The sequence below is a fragment of the Ammospiza nelsoni genome, chromosome 4, assembly GCF_027579445.1.
Source record: "Ammospiza nelsoni isolate bAmmNel1 chromosome 4, bAmmNel1.pri, whole genome shotgun sequence".
Taxonomy (NCBI): domain Eukaryota; kingdom Metazoa; phylum Chordata; class Aves; order Passeriformes; family Passerellidae; genus Ammospiza; species Ammospiza nelsoni.
This window is the reverse complement of record NC_080636.1, coordinates 14,768,107-14,787,835: the sequence shown is the minus strand read 5'-3', so window position 1 is coordinate 14,787,835 and position 19,729 is coordinate 14,768,107. Positions and strand designations below refer to the sequence as shown.

Here is a 19,729-nt window from a genome sequence, read left to right as displayed (position 1 = left end):
TTGATATGAAAAAGAGATTTATGTGCCAAGTGATAAAAAGGCTGCTGCTCCTTGCAGTGCTGTACTTTTTGTGCTGTGAAGAGGGGATTTAATGAGCCTTGCCAGCAGCAAGGAAATGTGGCCATTTTTAGGTGCATAACCCTTAGCCTGGTGAGAGACACTGAGGCAAGTGGTGCTGAGGCAAACGCACAGGTGGTTTGGGAGGGAGATACATTTGTCTAGGAAAGCCACTTGCTCAGGGTGAGTTCAGCTGCCTGTGCTGGTTGAGACATATCAAGAAATCTGATCATACTTGGGGCCAGTAGTTGCTAAAGCTAAGCCTCAGGCAGGAGATAGATTCTTCTTTTTCATTTGGTACTTCCTAAGAGATAAGGAGGGATATGAAGATCACTCTGCATCTTCTAGGCTGGGCTGGAAGAGCTTTTTGAAACAAGTATGCATGAGCTTGTATACACCCGGTACAAAGAAGTGACAAGGAAATCACAGGTGACCTGTGTCAGCCTCAGTTAGCCCTCTTGCCAAAGAAGATTTAGCCAGGCCCCACATTTCACTGCCACAAGTTGTTTCATGGGGATTTTAAAATCCAGAATAAGCAATGCTGTTGTGATTTACTTCATCTGTGAGCACAGCACGTCAGCCCTTGGGTTTGGCACAAGTGCAGCCAGGCTGGCACAAACTTTGTGCCAGGAACAAGTTACAGCCACGGCTGCTTTTCCCTCTGGGGAAGGCAAAGCAGGACAGGAACTTGCAGGAAGAGTAGCAACATATTGAGTTGTGTAGATATAAATGTAAAACTTTCCCCAGTGCTTGTAAACAAATACAGCCACTTTCTAGTGGAAACAAAACCGAAGTAATTTGGGGGATAGAAGTGATTTCAACCCAAGGCTGAAAGCAGGGGGAAAGGGAACGCATCCCTGTGATCTGAATATTGCAGTGGGCTTTATGGATCAAAGATGGGTTGCTTATGTAAAAAAAAAAAACCCACGAGTGTTCATACAGCAGGTACTGGCCCACATTATTCACTATTATATGGAATAACTGAATGCATACATATATTTTTAATAATTCCTTTATGAAAAAAATCAAGGTTTTTTACACATACTAAGCCTGTATATGTTACATCGTGCAATTTAAGTGTTTGGGGGGGGGAAATGACAGGTGGAACATCTCTCATGATCATTATGCACATATTGAAGCATATCTGTCATGAGTAATTCCTGTGTTGCTTGTGACAGCCAGGTATCGGCCACTGCCCAGGAGAATTGCAGTGAAAAATCCCCAGGATAATCATGGAGGTTAGTTTCCAGTTCTTGGAGACAAATATGTTTTATGATCATTTTTCACTGAGAATAACAGGAATCTTTCACATATATAGCTGTGAAAAGTGAAATAAGTAAGGCAAGACTCTCTTTTAAGTTCTTCTCACCTGTCAGTACCATTCTAGTTCTTTCAGATCTGCACAATTAATTTCTGTGCAAATACACAGCAACTCTTAAGTACCAGTGCTGGAAGCAGGCACCCTCGATGTGTTTTGGATTTTTGGCTTTTTAAAATTCTATTTCATTTTGATCCATACTCAAAGTATGAATGCGGATTAAAAGCGCGGATTAAATTATGTTCAAATTATTGTTGAATATACTTAGCCTTGCGTAGGTCACAAAACCACGAAGTTATTCCGTTTGCTCACCTGCAGAGCAGTTTTTAAGGTGATTATGTTTGAACAGTAAAATGTCAGGAGGGGAAAGGAATGCCCAAACCCCAATGGTATGAGGAGATTAACTGTAAAGATAAGGCAGATGTCTATAAGTGTATATATAAGACATATTGGTGTGAAGCCAGTGCGGACGGCTGTCCGTCCGTCCGTCCCTCAGACCGTCCCTCTGTCCCGGCCGGGTCCCCGCCTCGTGCTCCCGGCCCCGCGCACGCGCAGCCCCGCGCAGGCGCGCTCGCTCTGCCCCGGGCCGGGCCGGGTGCCGCTCCGGGTCCCGCTCCGGGCCGGGCCGGGCCGGGCCGGGCCGGGCCGCGCCGCCATCGCCTTTCCCTCCCCGCTGCCGCCTAGCGCTGCTCGTCCCGGCGGGCCGCGGGCGGAGCGCAGCGGCACCATGTCGGCAGCACGGCCCAGCGCCGCCGCCGAGGCAGAGGCAGTGCGCGGTGAGTGACTCCCAGCGGCGGGCGCGGCTCCGGCGGGCTCTGGTGCCAGTCCCGGCGCTGTTCTGCGGGACCCGGCCCCGCTCCGGGGCTCCCCGCGGGCACAACGGCAGCGCTGCTGCGGGAGGAGCGTGCGGCGCTCCCGGGCTGCTCCTCGCTCCTCCTGTGTGCTCCCTGCTGGCATCCGAGGGGTGGGCGGGGGTCTGTGCTTGTCACACCGGGTCAGCTCCGGCTTCGAGCGGGCAGGCAGCGCTGCACTCGAACGACCTCGTCCTATTGCGGTTAAATGTGGTTAGATTATGAAAAGCCCTTCGTTTTTCAGATATATTTATGTAGACGTGCAGTATTTATGTAACTGGACGTGAACGGGCCAGTCAGCCTTGTCTCCATACCTGGGGAGGTGATGGAGCAGATCATTCCAGAGGTCATCACCCAGCGTGTAGAATAAAGTCATCAGGAGTAGTCAGCATGGCTCTGCCATGGGGAGAGCAATCTGACAGCTGCCTGTCACGGCATGGCAGGGTGGATCAGTGAGGGGACAGCAATGGGTGTTGTCTGTCTGGACTTCACGAGGGTTTTGCGCTGTCTCCCATGATATCCGTGCAGGTAAGCTCAGGAAATGTGGGTTAGGTGAGTGGACAGTGAGGTGGATCAGGAGCTGGCTGAATGGCAGAGCTCAGAGGACTGTGGGCAGCAGAGTAGTCCATGGCGTTCCCTAGGAATCAATAGTGAGTCCAGTCTCACTCAGTTTGTTTGTCAACAACCTGGACAATGGGATAGAATGTGCCCTCAGCAGGTTTCCTGGTGGTACAGACTGGGGAGTGGCTCAGGTATGCATTTATGCTACACCTGAGGCTGTGCTGCCATTCAGTGGGACCTCGATGGGCTGGAGTTGGGCAGAAGGAAACTCAGTGAGGTTCAGCAAGGGCAAGTGTGGGGTCCTGCACTTGGGGAGGAATGACCCCAAGTACCAGCACAGGCTGGGGACTGACCTGCTAAAGAGCAGCTCTGCTGAAAAGGACCTGGGAGTCTTGGATGACAAACTGTCCATGAGCCAGCAGTGCCCTTGTGCCAGGAGGGCCGGTGGTATCCTGGCGTGCCTCAGGAATAGGTGGCCCGCAGGTCCAGAGGGGGGATCTTCTCCCTCTGCTTGACCATAGTGAGGCCACTTCCGGAGTGCCATGTCCAGCTGTGGGCTCCTCAGGACTAAGAAAGACATGCAGCTACTGGAGAGGGTCCAGTGGAGGGCCGTGAAGATGCTGAGGGGTCTGGCCTGTTTCTCTTGTGAAAAGAGAGTGTGGGAGCTGTGCCTGTTTAGTCTGGAGAGGGCTGAGAAGGGATCTCATTAATGCAGGGGCCTAGAGAAGGGTGCCAGGCTTTTCAGTGGTGCCTGGCAACAGGACATGGAGCCATGGTGATAAACTGAAAAGTTTCACTTCAGCACGAGAAGGAATTTTTTACATAGAGGATGGCTGAACGCTGGAAAATGCTGCCCAGGGAGGTTGTGGAGTCTCCCACTCTGGAGATACTCAAAACCCACCAGGACACATTCCTGTGTAAGCTGCTCTAGGTGACTGCCTTGCCATGGGGGTTGGACTGGATGATCTCCAAAGGTGCCTTCCAACCCTATTGGTACTGTAAACCTCATAATTTGTGCTTGAAGTGTTTCTCATGGGTATGAAGATGTATAGATTTATTGGCATGCTATTTTAATGTCACACATTAAATACTCCTACAATGTAATGGAGTGAGGTGGTGGTGGGAAGCTGGTAGAACTGGATGTCTAATCTTTCTGCATGGGTTTATGGTTTACCTAAATAGAATGCATAAAAGATCTAATTAAGAGCAGAATATTAAAAAATCAGTAGAACAAAAATCTAGTGAAGTATAAACATACTTGGTTTTTATCAGCATCAAGTTTTACCAAAATAAAATGTACGTACCATCCTTAAGCACATTTTAACAAAATATGGCACAGACAAATTTTTAAAGACAATTTACAATTTAATTTACCTAATTCACAGTTTAGGGATGTTTCCAGCTCTTGAGTGTCTGCATACATTTCTTCTGTAAGTTTTCTGAGTCTCACTGTACCAGCTTGTGCTAGGAAGTGCTATGCTGTTGACAGACAGAGTCCAAACAATTTTCAGAGTTGATTGCATGGAGAAATTGAGGCACCTTCTAGTGATTTTTTTTTTTATAACTAGATAACCTCTAGTTATTTTTTTTTACAGAAGCTTATTTTCCAAGAATAAACAGAATAGCTCAGCAGTACTCTTCAGAAGAAAACTAGTCGCTAGTTTCCATATGTGATAAATGTTTTCTTTTCCTAAATATTTTGCTCTGTTACTTTTGCTTCCAAAATACCTTTAATTTTGCAAACTTCATATCATCAAGTGAAAAGTACGATATGAGATATTCTGGGTAGAATTCTGTAGCATTGGTTTACTTAATTGCAGTATAATTTATCCATCTATTTGGTTGGGTTTTTTGAAGTTGCATTTTGAGAAAGGCTACACCTTGAGCTGAAGCCTTCATGTATCTATTCAAAATTTAATTCTCTTCCCCTCACTTCTCCAGGATTCAGTTTCACAGATTTATAAGTAATTTAAATTTCCATGTTCTATATATTATGGTTTTGAATATGCTGACAACTGCTGTTAGCTATTGTGTTGCCCAGTTATCAAGTAAGAGTAGATTTGAGTTTCTCACACCTTTGTTAGAGTGATGCTTTATGTATTAATTTCTGATTATCATTTTCTTGCCAAATGATAGCTAACTATTTAAAAAATAATAATAATTTCCCTGTGCAGTTTTCCAGGTGCCATTGAAAAGTTCTGCATTTTCTGTTTGCCCCACTATCTGCTTTTGCTTTTATTTTAATGCCTGTGATAATATATCACCTCTATTCTGAGGCCTTTTTAGTTTGTCATAGTTGTCATCATATTATGTTAAATCTGTGGTGGTAAAAATATACACACCCCCAGACTGCTTTTTTCAGGAAAAGGGAACTGTATTTTAAGACAAGTGGGAAGTAGATAATTTTTCTGGAATCATCAATTTGTCACATCCCTCAAATAGGTGGTTTATTTTCTTCTAGCATGGAATGATTATCATTCTTGGCAAGCTTTTCTTGAAACATGTCCATCAGCTACTTCTTCACTTAACATTCAGCATAATTTCTATACTAGTCTTTCAAACATTCAGTCAGTCTCTACTATTTTTTAATGCAATCTGTTTGCAGAAATTCAGTATTTTATTCTAATCCAATTATATGTGTGCTTAATGCCTTTATATCTTTCTTAAATGGAATGACATGGCTATATGTCAGTCCCCTAGTCAGACTAGTAAATAAGGGCTTCAAAAGAGGAATTGCTTTAAATAAAAAGCCTGTGTCTGGTAGTTATTGCCTTGTGAAACCAGCACAACTGCAGTGTTGCTGTGAATTTTTCTTCATTGTTGGGTTCGTGTCTTACTGTGCATTTATGCAGTTGTATCCATGAAAAATTCAGCAGTTTTCCTAGAATCTGTGCTGGAAGTTACCATTCCCTGTTTTCATTCAGGTAACTGATGCTTGGTCACAGCATTAACATCTGCCTTGTGCCTGGTTGCTGCATCCTTTGAGATACTTGCAGAAATTCTGAGTCAGTGTCAGTGCAGAGAGCTTTGAAGCCACACTGAGATCCAGAGGCTCTGGCCCCCTCTGAGTGCAGGTGAAATCAAGGGAAAGCACTGCATGACATTTTCAGGTTCTCAGGTTTAATTTCAGTTTGACTGTCCAGCAAACTTGTTAGTTCTGCCTGACATAAAATACAAAGCCACTGTAGGATAATTACACTTCCAATGTAAAACATGGTGTGGATATTTTTAAGCCTTCTGATGGTGATCCTGCAAAGTAATAATGTGTTCCTGGATATCAGTTTTACTTTCTTCACTTCAAAGATGTATTTTGAAGTTGAGCACAACTTAGTTGGCTGTAGAGCCCATTCACATAAGCAGAGCAAAAGTGTTTGTCCAGAGAAATAAAGTAACAAAACCTTTTTTTAATGTGGCCATTTTTTCAAAAAGCTACAGTATCTCACAGTATTTGATGCAACTACCAAAGCCTTAAAATGGTTTTCATTATATATAGAAAAGATAATGCCCCTGTTGTCTCAAGGAACAGATGAATTAATAAAGAATTCTGCATACAGAGCATAAGCTCTGATGCTCTATGAGTGCCTAAAGTAGTAGCAGATTTTTTTCTGCCCTAATTTGTATGTTTACACTGTTGACCTAGCTTGTCTGGAAATGTTTGCAGACATTTGTAAAGGATTTCAGATCATCTAATCTGTTGCTTTCTAGTTTGCATTTATCAGAATGGAATTGAATGACAGATTTGCTGCAATGAAATAGAATATGTTTTTGCATGCTAACTGAACAGAATAAAATAGTAGAAAAAATTCACAAGAGGAAAATCTAAAGGTAACTCTAGGCCAGCTTCTTCCTTGAAATATTTTTTTCTGAGTCTTGATACCTGGGTTTGTGTCTCCACAACAGTTTGGTGTGGTTTTTTGGTTGAGTTTCTTTGAGGGTTGGGATTTATCTGTTTGTTTGGTTTTGTTTTTTAACTTAAAAGCTTGCACTAGTGAAGGTTCCATAACTGTTTAAGGGACTCAGTTCCAGTGTTAGAATACAAAGTTAATTTTTTTTCCAGTGTGTACCCACCTTTCAAACTGCAATTAAAGTTCATCATTTCCATCTCCAGCAGACAGAGCCTTTTTTCTGTGTGTCATAATCTTTCATGAGCCTGAAGTTTCAAAAATTGCTAGAGTTTTTTCTCAATTCCAAAAACTTTTCAAAGGCCATCTGTGAGAAAATGTGACTTTCTGAGAATTCTTGCTTGTGTTTTCTGTACACAAGTAAACACTATTGCACCATTCAAATCATTAATAAATCTTTTAAAGGTGTTAGATTCAGGCAGATGCTGAAAATTCTTGCAAAATAAGGGATTAGCACTTGCACCTTGTTCATTCTTTTGAAAGTTTCCAAATGCAATGGATGTTTCTTTTCTAGAAATACAAGCAATAAATTGTATAATTTGGAAATATTAGAATTCTCCCAAATCTCTTAATGATTCTGAGTAGAATCAGTAGTGATGAGGTTTATCTTAATGTATTTTTCTTTTCTAAATGTTGGTGGACTAAAAGTGTGCTTAAGCATTTCTTACAGAGGTTAATAGTATATAATGAAAGGTAGATCTGTTGTAGTTTAAAGGCATTTAAATTATAAGGCATTTAAATTGTAAGGACTGGATTCCAAAAACATGTTTCATTCATTCATATTTTCTCATGCAAGGTCTTTCTGCTGGAACATGGGACTGTGGTATAAATGGTTTTATTTTCCATACATTTCTTTCAGAAAATATTTATTTTAAACACATTTTCAATTTTTTCTTTGTTTCAGAGTTGCCACCTGTTCCTTCTACATCAAGGACAAGCTCTGCAGAGCTTTCTGTTAGGCAGCGAATGAGAGAGAAACTAAAAGCAGCAAGGGTAAGAATCCTTCAGAAGTCCTGTTTGATTGACCTCAGTCCTATAAGGAACACCCACTTCATTTTGCTTGCTTTGTGCTATGTGGATTTGAGTTGGGATGGCTGCTTTTTTATTTCTGAAGCTGAAAGAGTACTCAGTTCATCAGTACAGTTTAATTCTGTATTGCTATTTTCTAAAGTTAATATTTAATTTGTTGATAGTAACATAAAAGGTGTCATTGTTTTGTAATTCAGATGATACAATCATTACAAGTCCCTTCTGTGTTCTTTGCCAAAAAAATTCTTACACTATTTTGAAAGCAATGGATTTCTTTGTGTGTTTGCTGTACAATTTAATAAGGTGTATTAATATATGGATCTGGAAAACCACTTAAGCTGATTTTATAATTATAGATTCTGTCCCTAACACAAATATTAGTGTTGAGTTCCTAGGAATCATTGTAGCTTTGATCTATTTCTGTTTCTATTACAGCTAAACATTTTTTTTTCATTTGTTTGCTTAGACAAAAGCTGAAATTACTTTATCACAAGAAGACCCCAGCTCACAACCAAGGCGCTTAAAAGGCACCAGAGAAAGGAAACCAGGAGTTGGAGTGGATAAAAGGGTAAAATGTGCATTCTGTCTTGCTGTTCGTATCATAAAAAAGGGAGTGTGAAACATGAAAAAAATCAAAGTCTGCACACTCTTGAAGATCAGTTTCATTTAACAGAATTATGCTGCTGTTTGAATTAGTAACCAGAAAGGAACCATTCTGATTACTTTTTTATTATATATATTTAACGGTAATAAATTGCTTACGTTGTAGTATGGATATCATGTGAAACTTGTGTCATTTAGAGGCTCTTGACTTCTGTTGCTTAAGATCCCTTGAAGTATTTAAAATTTACTATAACAGGAGCTTTATATTAATAAGGCTCCCACTGTAATAGAGCTTTAAATAAATTTGAACAATGCAATTGCTAAATGCCAGGTATTAACTTTGTCATTGTATTTTATTGCATTTCCTTGTTACCATTTTATATTGAGGTTTTTTTGTATAAGCATGTTCTTTGTCAAAAAATGAATTTTTTATTAAGAAAAAAACCAGAGGCTCTGCCTGTGCAGAACTGGCACTCATATTCTTCAGAATTCACAAAAAGAATTGCCTGTAGAAAATATGTTCCAAAGAATGTGTTATTCCCAGGAAATAACAGCATATAGCAGTAATACCTTGATATGGAATTCCAAACAATATGATTTAGCCTGGCTAAGTCACCTGTCTAGGGAAGAATTGCCATGTTGTGTGGTGTGGGAAGGTTCTTGGCAATGTTATATTATAATAAGTAATTGTTTACAGCTTTTATTAAGTAATACTGTTTTGATATATTTATATTAGGAAAATACAGAAGTGATATACTTATTAGAGTTGTTTATTAATTTTATATCAAGTATATGTGAAACCTTCTACATGTTGGTTTTCTTTCTTGTACTTATTTATGCACAAGGTATTGTTTTGTTGTTAAACAAGTGGCCATCAGATTGACAGAGTCTGAAATTTTCTTTTTGCAATTATTATTTTGAAATTTGGATGTAATAGAGGTAAACTTAAGAATTGTCTTCCTTTAATCTAACCATTAGGCCACAAAGAAGAAGAACAGATAAAATGGAAGAACAGATAGACTGGTAGATGTGTTTTTGTTGGTTAAGCCTAATGACAATCACTTTAAAGCAGTTAAATAAAGTTGCTGAAGCAACCTCAGAACCAGTGACCTTTACAGTGATCTTGACTGGGAGTGGATAAACATGATACCTCTTTTCAAGGAAAGGCAGGGGTGTGTCACCCATGGGGTTAGAGAGTAGCCTAGCAATAATGTTTGACAGAATAAACTAAGTAATCAAGTGTGTATTTCAGCCACCAAGCAATGAACACCACATTTACAAACAATACCAAAAAGGGTTTTCCTGATTGCAGCAGGGCTTGTCTGAGAGGAGCCCTGGCTGCCCTGGGCTGCAGCCCCTGCCCGCAGCACCCCTGGCCCTGCTGGGGCTGTCTGCCCAGGGCAGCCACTGCTGCCTCCCTGCTCTCCCTCTGGACATCAGCCTGGGATTGCTTGTGTTCAGGAGTGCAGGAACCATGATCCCAGCAGCAGTGAAGACAGCTACTGTCATTTAAGCAATGAACCTTTTCTTCATACTCTGCAGTCTATTTCTTGACCCAAAGGAATTAGCTAACAGTTAGATGTACCCTTGTAAAATAAACATGCAATCCCTTTGTTACCACAGTGGTGATGTTTTCTTTTGTTGTTTTTTTTCTGTAAAAATCCAATATCTAATAACTGTAGTCAATTGTTTGCATTTTTTTATGATTCACTAAATGTATGCTAAAACTTATGTATATGTTTTTATGCAGTCTGGCAATGATAAATTCAGGGAGATGCCAGAGGGTGACTCACACTTACCATCAAAAGTAAAGTTTCGTGATTCTGTAAAAAAGCTTAAGCAAAAGTCAACAGTAAGTGCCAATTCCTCCATTTCAATAATGAATATTAATTTAATTTAACCTTTATATGGCTTCATGATTCTGTTTGAAGAAGGAGACAGAATTCAGTCTTAAGCAGTGGCGAAGATTTTATTTCATTTAAAAATTCATAAGCAGTATATGCCAGCAATTGAAGTATATAAAAGGAACCTTCATCAAATACAAGAATGGCTTTGGGACATTTGATTAAAAAACCCAAAAAGCTCTAGTAAATCCATCTGGACACTACTGGAGTTTACAGGAAAAATGCGTCTTCTGTTTAAATCCTTTTTATTGAATGCCACCAGTTGGCAGTTAAAGCATTTTACATCCTAGTATATTGATATTTATTAGCCACAAAGTACTAATGTTAATTCTTTTCTTAGAGGATTCATCCTAAAGCTAAAGGGTCCTGGATCCTTCAGAGGCAAAAGGCCATTAGAAATTTCTCTTGATATCATTTACCTGGGTACCTGCAATATGGCCAGAACTTAAACTTTGGGGTTCTGATTCACAAATTATTTAGATTTAAAACAATAAGAATGTTAAAATTAGACCAGGTAACTTTTTAAACAGAACTTTGCAAGAAATATTGAATTAATATATAGAAATAGAGAAAGTTTCATGAATCATTTACAATTTCAGTTAGCTTCAGCCTTTGAGTGAGTTCTGTGTGAGATAAAATAATAATTATCTTGTAACAAATGTTTATACATGCTGCTGTTTCATATTATTAATGGGCAGATTTATTCAATTTATTCACTTGCCCTAATTTTCTTAAGAATACCATAATAAATTATCTTTGTCTTCTTTTTTTAGTTACAGAATGATTTTCCTTCTGAGGAAGAAGCATATAATTTCTTTACCTTCAATTTTGATGCTGTAACAGAGAAATTGAAAACTGGAGCCATGAAAAAGAATGGATTAAGTGAAGAAGAAGAGGTAGAAGAGGAATGTGACGAAACTCATGAAGATGAACAAGAGGAGGACGAAATGGTGAGAACTATAGGATTAATGTTAATATTTTTTATTCAGACTTTTATTAATTTTATTTGTCTATATAAAACAGCATGTTTGGTTTCCTTAAAAATTCTCAAAGTGTACTTTCTCAAGAAACTTTCTTAAGAAACAGACAAACTAACAGAGAAGTTTGCATTTAACCAATAGGATGAAGATGTACGCCTAGTGAAAGATGATTTATTCATAGGGCAGACAGATGAAGACCTTGTAGTAGTGAAACCTGTTGATTGTGAAAGCTACACTGAGCAACTGAAAAGGGAAAAAGAATTTCTCTTCATTCCCAGCATGTTAGCAGGTATGAAGATTGTGCTTATCCATCTGGTTCCTGGATTTTTGCACGGCATGGCACCCTCTGATCTGCTGAGTAGATCTTGTACTGACTGTCTGGCAGCAGAGAGAGATGTTTCATTGCAGCTCTCTGACACTGTTCATCCAGTCGAGTGTGAGAATGTCTGGCAGATGGATCAGCTGGGAGCATGCACACCTCAGCAGGTCAGCACCTGCTGCACTGGCAGGTGTGCTCAGGGCACCTCAGTTGCTTGGGGGTAATTTCCTCACTGCTGTCTGTAGGAAATGCAAAGTGCTAGCCTCTCTTCTGCTGTTATTTATTGTGTGCAGCATTGATCATATCTCTGCCTTTTTTGCTTTATTCCCACAGAACTTCAAAGTCCTAAAAAATTGTGTTATAGTATCACTTGCTATTTGATATTTGAACTGGAAGAAATAGAAGCAAGTCTCCCAGTATGTACTGGAATGGTACCAATGCAGCTTGCAGTGCAATGTCATAATATTTGACACTGTGTGCCTCTGTTTTTTCGTGTCTTGTAAATTAGTTCTGACTAAATTAGTTCTGACTACTTCTTGTGTGATCCACTGTGTTCTGATTTAGGGGAGAACTTTTGTTGTAACCCTGAGCACAATCCTTCCCTGTTTTGAGATTGCTTCTTCAAAAATACTGAATCCACACACACAGTGAAACAGCCTTGCAGGCAGGTCTTCAAATTCCACCTGCTGTTATTTGGCTGAAATAACTCTTTTAGGCATGTTTTGTATTTTGTATGATTTTGTATTTTAAGCAAACTATTTATTAACTGAAGGTCTGATTAGTCTGAAAGTTTCATTTTCCATTGGAAAGACTTAGAAATGCTTCTCTAGTCAGTTGGTGCTCCAGGATTTTTACACTGTTCTGCAAGCAGCCATTAACACTTATTGCCACCAAGTAACTTGGAAGTAATTTTTGGTAAGGAAATTTTTAGTTATTGGTTTATTAGAATTGTGATGCTTTGTGGTACTAGTATGAGATATCTATCTTGATTAAGATAAGGACCTGTTATAATTCTATATTTCTTTTTTACCTTTGCAGTAAAATACTTCTGACAGCATACTTAATACACAATGCCAATCATTTTAAGAATTAACAAACTAAAACTACAGTTACAAGACATTTTACATGATTTTCTTCTTAATGTCTCATTAGTGCCTGCTTCTGAGAAGATGCCTAGAAATATGCAGCCCAGGTACCTTGAGGATGAAGGTCTTTACACTGGAGAAAGGCCCTTTGTAACACAGTCTAATCAAAATATTTTAGAAAACAGAATACTCAGACAGGACCAAGTAAGTCACTGCTACCTTTTCAGTTGTAACTTTTATCAGTATTTTATTTATCTTTATAAGTGTCTTATTTTTGTTATAGTTAAGTAAGTGGATGGTCTTGCTAATATAGGGCTTTCATCTCCAAAATGTTCAGCAGCATCAGATATTGGGAAATAGATATTTTTGTAGGAGCCTGTTTTTAGTGTAACGCCACTGTCAGAACATCAGACTGGGTCTTACAAAACTGATGTCTTTTCTAAAATTTTTGAATGGGGAGTTTGAACCCAGTTAGTTTTCTGCTTGGCTTCATGGTGTTCCCACATCAACATTTGGCTCAATGGTCAGGTATTGAAAATAATAATAAATATAAATACAAGGTATATAGAACAGGTATGAAACTAACAGGGTAGGGCAGCATCCTTGGACAGCTGCACTGGTTTAAGCTGTATCTGAATCCAGGTAATGAGAGCAGAGGGCTAAATTAGGACAATGCTGAACATGCAAGGCCATGGATAGCAATTGCTTGTTAAATACTTACCTGGTTGGCTTTCATAGATGCTGTTAAGTAGTTCAGGTTTTGGACTAGAAGATTTGAGAGGTGCTTTGGTAAATCATCTGAGCTGCCATTGAGCTCTTGTGTAAAACAAGACTTAAAATTCTTTCCATTTTAGTGATTTAAGAAAATAACATTTAAATAAGTGACATGTTGATTTTTTTTTTTTCTTTCAAATCTATAACACTGAATGTTGAAGGAAAAGTAAATCAGTATAATCAAAGTTCGAGCAACATCTTGGTCTTTTAATTTCAAGACTTACCTCTAGTATATTTTAAGATTTCATTTTGGTGTATTAGGAAAGTTTTGGTTATTTCAGTCACAAATAATCCATAGTCACCTTTTATTCTGTATTTTTTACAATAATTATGATTTTGCAAGTAATTCCTTTATAAAGTAAGAAACAATATATAATTTTCTTTTCCTTTGTAGGGGAAAGAATGGTTTGGTGATGATGGCAAAATCTTAGCATTGCCTAATCCAATTAAACAGTCTTGTACTAGGCCTCCAATATTCTCACTTGAAGAAGGCCTTGCACCAGAACTTGAAACAGTCTATAGGAAGGTAAGCATATTTCATATATGAGATTCCTGAGACTCAGTGTCCCAGTTCTTCTGCACCAGAAACCCTGGTGACATGAAGGGTTGTGTGCTAAGAACCATGACTATTGATTGGTTTTTGTGATTTCATATATGTCCTTTAAATCAGTTCTACTTTATTAAGTATATATATCTGTTTTTTCCTTTAAAAACGCATACAAAAGGATAAAGAGTTTAGGTAGTGCTGGTTGAAGCAGTAAAGTGTCAGCTCCTGACAAACACCTTAAAATCTGTGAGCCACTGAGATCATTGTGAGGCTCCCTTGGATATTCTCATGCCAAAGTAGAGTAGTTCCTATATTAGTGTATATATAGAGTTTGCTCATGTAGACAGTGACTGATTTTGAGTTATGTAGCATCAGTTCAGGTATTTTGGGGAGGTTGTGGAGTTTTTTCTTTGTTGTTTTTCATGTTTGTTTTGTTTTGTTTGCAGGGGTTTTGTTGGTTTTTTCCAGTCACAGCATACCTACCCTGGCAAACAGCAGTTTCAATGTGCAATCAGTGCAAATCAAAATAAGTTTCAATTAAAACATTCAGCAATCTTGAAGCAAGCTTTACTTGTTCTGCTTGCCAGAACTCTATTACCCTTTGGAAAAGCTGATTTTTAAGACTTCAAAATAGAGTGCTCATCTGGGACACATAAGTGTTTCTGACTGTTGTTGTTGATTGAGATTTAAATGTGGCTCTTCAGGTGATGCTGGTGATAAATATGCAACCCACAGGGTTGCATATCCAGTGGCACAGATCTGTGCAGGGTGCTTCTGCAGGCAGGAGAAATTTCCTGTTTAGATCATGTAAAGATAGGCCAAGGGAGCTCATGGTTCAGGAACACCATGTTAACATGAACAGTGACATAGAAATATCTAAGTCACAGTGGTAAGACACTGAGCTTAAGGGTCCTTTATGGGCAGAAAAATAGTTAAAGCATAAGGAATTCAAAGTTGTCATTCCTATGACACATGGTATCTTTTGATGGGGAACTGAATGTGGAAGGATCAGGTGGACTCCAGTGTGTTTCATGGCCATTTATATCAGGCCTGTAAAAGAGCTAAGTAAGTCCTATACAACAGCTAAATTTCCTTCCAAATCCTTCTTTTTCCTGTTCTCAGGAAGGGACTACAACAAACACTACATAACTAAAAATCTTTTACAGCACCACAGTGCCTCTGGTGAATGTGTTCTGGTGAATGTCTTCTGAAGGATCCTAATAAGGGAGCAGGAGTAGTCAGGCTGGAAGCAGTGTTAATTATCTTCTGATTTCATTAATTTGAGGATGTAAGCCATGGATGTCTTTCTGTCCAGTGGATTGAAGTAGTTTTTTTAAACTTTGTTGCTGAAAACTTTCATTTGCCTTTGTTGGTGTGAATTTCCCTGGTGTTTGAATGGGGAAGCAATATATAAAATATTAGGAAATATATATTTCCTAATCTATACAATTTACAAGGAGAGCTCCTTGTTTTCCTAATCTACAAAGAGAGCTGTTCTGAGAGCTGGACCCTATCCTAGAGCTCAGTTCTAAGAGGAAACAAAACAATACTAAACAAATGTGTCAAAAGAGAACTAGCAGGCTCTGCTTTTTCTTATCCAGTGTCATTCTCTTCATTGCTCAGCAGAACTTTCAGCATAGGAAGATGACTTCTTATTTCAGCCTCACATGGACTATAAAAATACTTTTTTGTAGAATATCCATGGTGGTTTTGTACCACCCACTTGTCAATAAGGCAAGAAGTTAACACAGTTTGACTCAGCATTTAAATGTAGCTAAATGGGACATTTTCTGACAAAGAAAATCCTTGAAAGATACTGTTGTAAGAATCTGTAAATCTATTTTGTTCTTTTTTTTCTTTCAGGCAATAAAAATGACATCTACCAATCAGTATCTTGTTGGACCTGGAGATTTTCAGGGGATGTTTCAATTGGATATTGATATTTCTGGACTGATATTCACCCATCATCCCTGTTTTAGCCGTGAGCATGTGTTAGCAGCTAAACTGGCTCAGTTATATGATCAGTATTTAGCAAGAAAACAGAAGAATCTTACCAAACTTCTCACAGACAAGGTATTTCTGTTCTGTCTCCATACTTTGTTGAGACAATGACATGACAGTTTAAGGTAAAAGCTGAACTTGTCATGAGTTAAAACCCTAAATATTTTACTGAGTTGCTGTGTGTTCAGCGCAGAATTGCATTTTTAAGATTAAGAATTTATTTGATCTTTGAATTAACTGAGGTAAAAGGAATACAATAACATTTTGCATAGTATTCCTTAGAGTACCCAAAATGTTTCCCAGTGAGTGACAGATTAGACATTACAGGATTGTGTGCAGCAGGTCTGACAGGGAGACAGCAAAAGACATTATTCAGTGATGGAGTTAGTGAAGTTAGTGAAGTTTAGTTTCAGTTATCAAATCAAAGTAAAAGGAAGCAGTTTAATTTCACCAGATTGTACAGAAGTGGAACCCATTTCCAGGTATGTGTCTGTGACAGATGCTGTGTTTTAAATGCAAACTGCTGCCACATTTACTGTGGGACTCTTGTGACATGGCAGAACCCAAGGCTGCATGTAGACTCCTCTGTTTCTGGCTCTGTTTTTGGCTTGCTGGGTGAGCTTGACAGGGCTGCTCATCTCCTGTGTACCACCTCTTCCTCTCTCTGTACATTGGCAGTAATGGCAGTGGTCTTCTCTGGTTTAAGTGTGTACATGAACATTAGGCATTGTCAGCACAATTCTGATGTCATCAGGGCACACAGGAACACTTGTCTGTCAAAGATTAGTTGGATTATTAAGTACATATACATTCAGATTTCCTTAAACTAAAGGTCATTATTTTATACATTAAAGAGCTATTATATGGGGAAAATAATCATTGTATACAAGCTCATTTTTATATTGGTGTAATGAGGGTCAGTAGGTGGTGTAGAGATATTTCTGAGTTTTTATATAAAGCATTTGGTTCTAGTCCTAATGATGGACAGACATTTCATAGTGTTTCAAAATAATTCCTTGGTATACTTTGTTCTATTAGTACTTTTGAAGGATTTACTTTAGTGCTCTGTGAAGCAGACCATTTAGACATTTCATACAGTGTCTCAAAATAATTCCTTGGTATATTTTGTTCTGTTAGTTTTGAAGGATTTGCCTTAATGCTGTCTGAAACAGAACAATTGGGTTATCCATGTCTTCATTAAGGTTGGAAAAGACCTCTAATACCTTCAAGTTCAGCCATTAACCCAGCACTGCCACATCCATCACTAGCCCACTAACCCCCAAGTGCCAGTCTGCACATCTTTTAAATACCTCCAGGGATGGTGACTGTCCCTGCACAGCCTGTTCCACTGCTTGACAAAGCTTTCAGTGAAGAAATTATTTTTCCCAAGATGCAACCTAACCTCCCTGAGACTTGAAGCCATTTCCTCTTGTCCTATCACTTGTTACTTGACAGAAGAGACCAACATCTGTCTACAGCCTCTTTTCAGGGGTGGTTTAACCTGGAGATGCTCATGGGGGACCCTTATTGTTCTCTACAACTGCCTGAAAGGAGGCTGTAACCAGATGGGGGGTCAGTCTCATATCCCAGGCAAGTCAAGAGGATTGACTGGCCAGAAGCTGTGCCAGGGAAGGTTAAGTTGTACATCAGGAAGAATTTCTTCAGTGAAATGGTGATTATATATTGGAATGCACTGGCCAGGGAAGAACTGGAGTCACTATCCCTGGAAGTGTTCAAAAAATGACTGGATGTGGCACTTAATGCTATAGTTTAGTTTATAACTGGGAGGTCTTTTTCAACCTTAATAATTCTGTGATTCTATTCTGTGATTCTGGGATTTTCTAATTCACTAAATATTGCCTTTAGTGGCCCTTCCTAGTCCCAAGAAAGGCTTTTGTGAAACTTGGGGGTTTTTGCTGACTTGAGGTCTTTATCCACTTCCACCCTTCATTCCTGAGCTTTCAGAATGCTCCTTAGATCAGTCTTCCCCTTGATTAGATCTGCTGCAGTGATAAAAGTTACTAATTCTTCCTCCTATATCCAGGGATCCCAATTAAAATGTCATGCTGAGGAATCGCCTCACAGACTTGGCAAAACCCTGTAAATGCAGAATCAGGGTAGTTCAGGGTTTTCTGTCATTAGTAATTGCTCTTTCCTTTCAAAGTGCAGCACACTGGATACCTTGTTAAGCCATCTGTTAATTGCCTTTTTTGTTTGTTTGTTCAAGCTGCATGCTTTGAGGAGTGCTGTGCAGTACAGTGTGGAAGGTGCTGGTGGGGATGGTGTTCCTGTGGCTCAGCAAAGCATACCTGAATACAAAATGGAGATCAGGTGGGTATGAATTCATTCAATTCTTGGCTTTTAAACTTGTATTCCTTTTTTCTTTAAGTGTTGGTACAGAATATGATTCATGTCAGACTTTTAAATCCTCAAAATTCTTCTAGAGCTATTTAGAGTAGAATTTAAGAGTTCTCACTGATAAGTTGCATAAAACATTATGAAGAAAATACAGTTTAGGCTGAAATTTTCATTCAAAAGTGGTATAATTTGATTATATTTATTAATTTCTTAGTAGCTATTTACTGCTATGTTTTCTATAATTAAATTTAATTACAGTTTCAGTATACTTCAGCTGGATGCACAAAGCTTTTGCAATGCAATAAGGTAGTTTGTTTAACAGACAAAACTCCTATTTTTTTCCATCCTCTTCCTCATTACACAAATGTTCTTGATTTCCTTCCCATTCTAAGGTATTTTGGCCATGTTTTTGCCAATGGGTTAATACAAATAAAGTGGTAGAATTTTGTTTTACAAGATCACAGTTATTGTTCTTGGAGAAAAGCTGAGTTGTAAAAATGTGCTGCAGTTTTTGGCTTGGTAGTGACAGTTTGTATTATTTTTGGCAAATGGACAGTGATGAGCTGTAAGTGTTAGCAGTATGATAAAAAAGAAGTTATTTTGGATATCCATACTGAACACCCTTTTAACTAGCAAATAACAAAAGTCTGAAAGATTTTCACAATCTAAGAGTAGGCAGTAATGTATTCATTTAAAGAAACAACTATAAAGTGATGTAATGGGTCACATTATACACACACAATATGAAGAAGAAAAATGTTTTTAATACCAATTCTACTTTCAGCCTTGAAATTTACATCTGCTAAACTTATGCATCCACACACTCCTCTTAGAACATAAAGCAGTCTATAATTTATTATTTTATACTGAAGGAAAAAGAATTCCTTCAATTGAAAATGGAATAGCTTTTACCAATATCTTATTAACATATCTGCTAGAGGACAAGGAGCAGGAGGTGTGCAGTTACCATACTGTACCTCAGAGACAGGAGCTCTCACTGGGGAAAGCATGAGAATGGAGATGGGAAGATTCACTGTGGAAATGAGATTCTTGGGTTTTGGCACCTGAGGCTTGCTTGATGGTGAACTCCAGCAAGAAAGAATACATCTTCTGTGTATCTGATGTGTTTTTCTCTATCTGGAGTGCTTTAGTTCAGTTTCATGCTATTATGAATCTGGAGAAACTCAGCTGAAATCAGTGAGATCAGTGTTGCTCAAGTAACATGAGATGAGTTTGGCTGGGATTACTCTAGAGCTTTTCATATCTGTAATTCATTTTGGCTACAGCTCTGTTACTGGAAGTTGTTACATATATGAAGCTCAGATGGGCTCAGGAATTTTTGCTGTCATGGTATTCAGTACTAACTTGGACCACTTATGTTGGTAAAATCATCTGACCTGCCTTGTCTCTCTTTTAACGTTGCATTTCCCTGATGGTCAA

General features: G+C 38.8%; 1 protein-coding gene across 3 annotated transcripts in view; it reads left to right on the top strand.

Moving 5' to 3' along the window:
• Nucleotides 1–19,729, top strand: part of LOC132072337 (complement C1q tumor necrosis factor-related protein 7) — a 114,629-nt gene that overhangs the window by 59,286 nt on the left and 35,614 nt on the right. The window contains exons 1-10 of one of the 3 annotated variants that reach the window (XM_059470570.1): nucleotides 1,972–2,151; nucleotides 7,594–7,682; nucleotides 8,185–8,286; nucleotides 10,072–10,173; nucleotides 10,999–11,175; nucleotides 11,347–11,494; nucleotides 12,677–12,813; nucleotides 13,778–13,909; nucleotides 15,794–16,003; nucleotides 18,159–18,262. In XM_059470570.1, coding sequence (XP_059326553.1) covers nucleotides 2,103–2,151; nucleotides 7,594–7,682; nucleotides 8,185–8,286; nucleotides 10,072–10,173; nucleotides 10,999–11,175; nucleotides 11,347–11,494; nucleotides 12,677–12,813; nucleotides 13,778–13,909; nucleotides 15,794–16,003; nucleotides 18,159–18,262 — 1,250 coding nt within the window. In that variant the 5' untranslated portion in view covers nucleotides 1,972–2,102. Of the gene's footprint in view, nucleotides 1–1,971; nucleotides 2,152–7,593; nucleotides 7,683–8,184; nucleotides 8,287–10,071; nucleotides 10,174–10,998; nucleotides 11,176–11,346; nucleotides 11,495–12,676; nucleotides 12,814–13,777; nucleotides 13,910–15,793; nucleotides 16,004–18,158; nucleotides 18,263–19,729 lie in introns of those variants that run through there. The other 2 variants (XM_059470576.1, XM_059470571.1) reach the window with 2 other exon arrangements.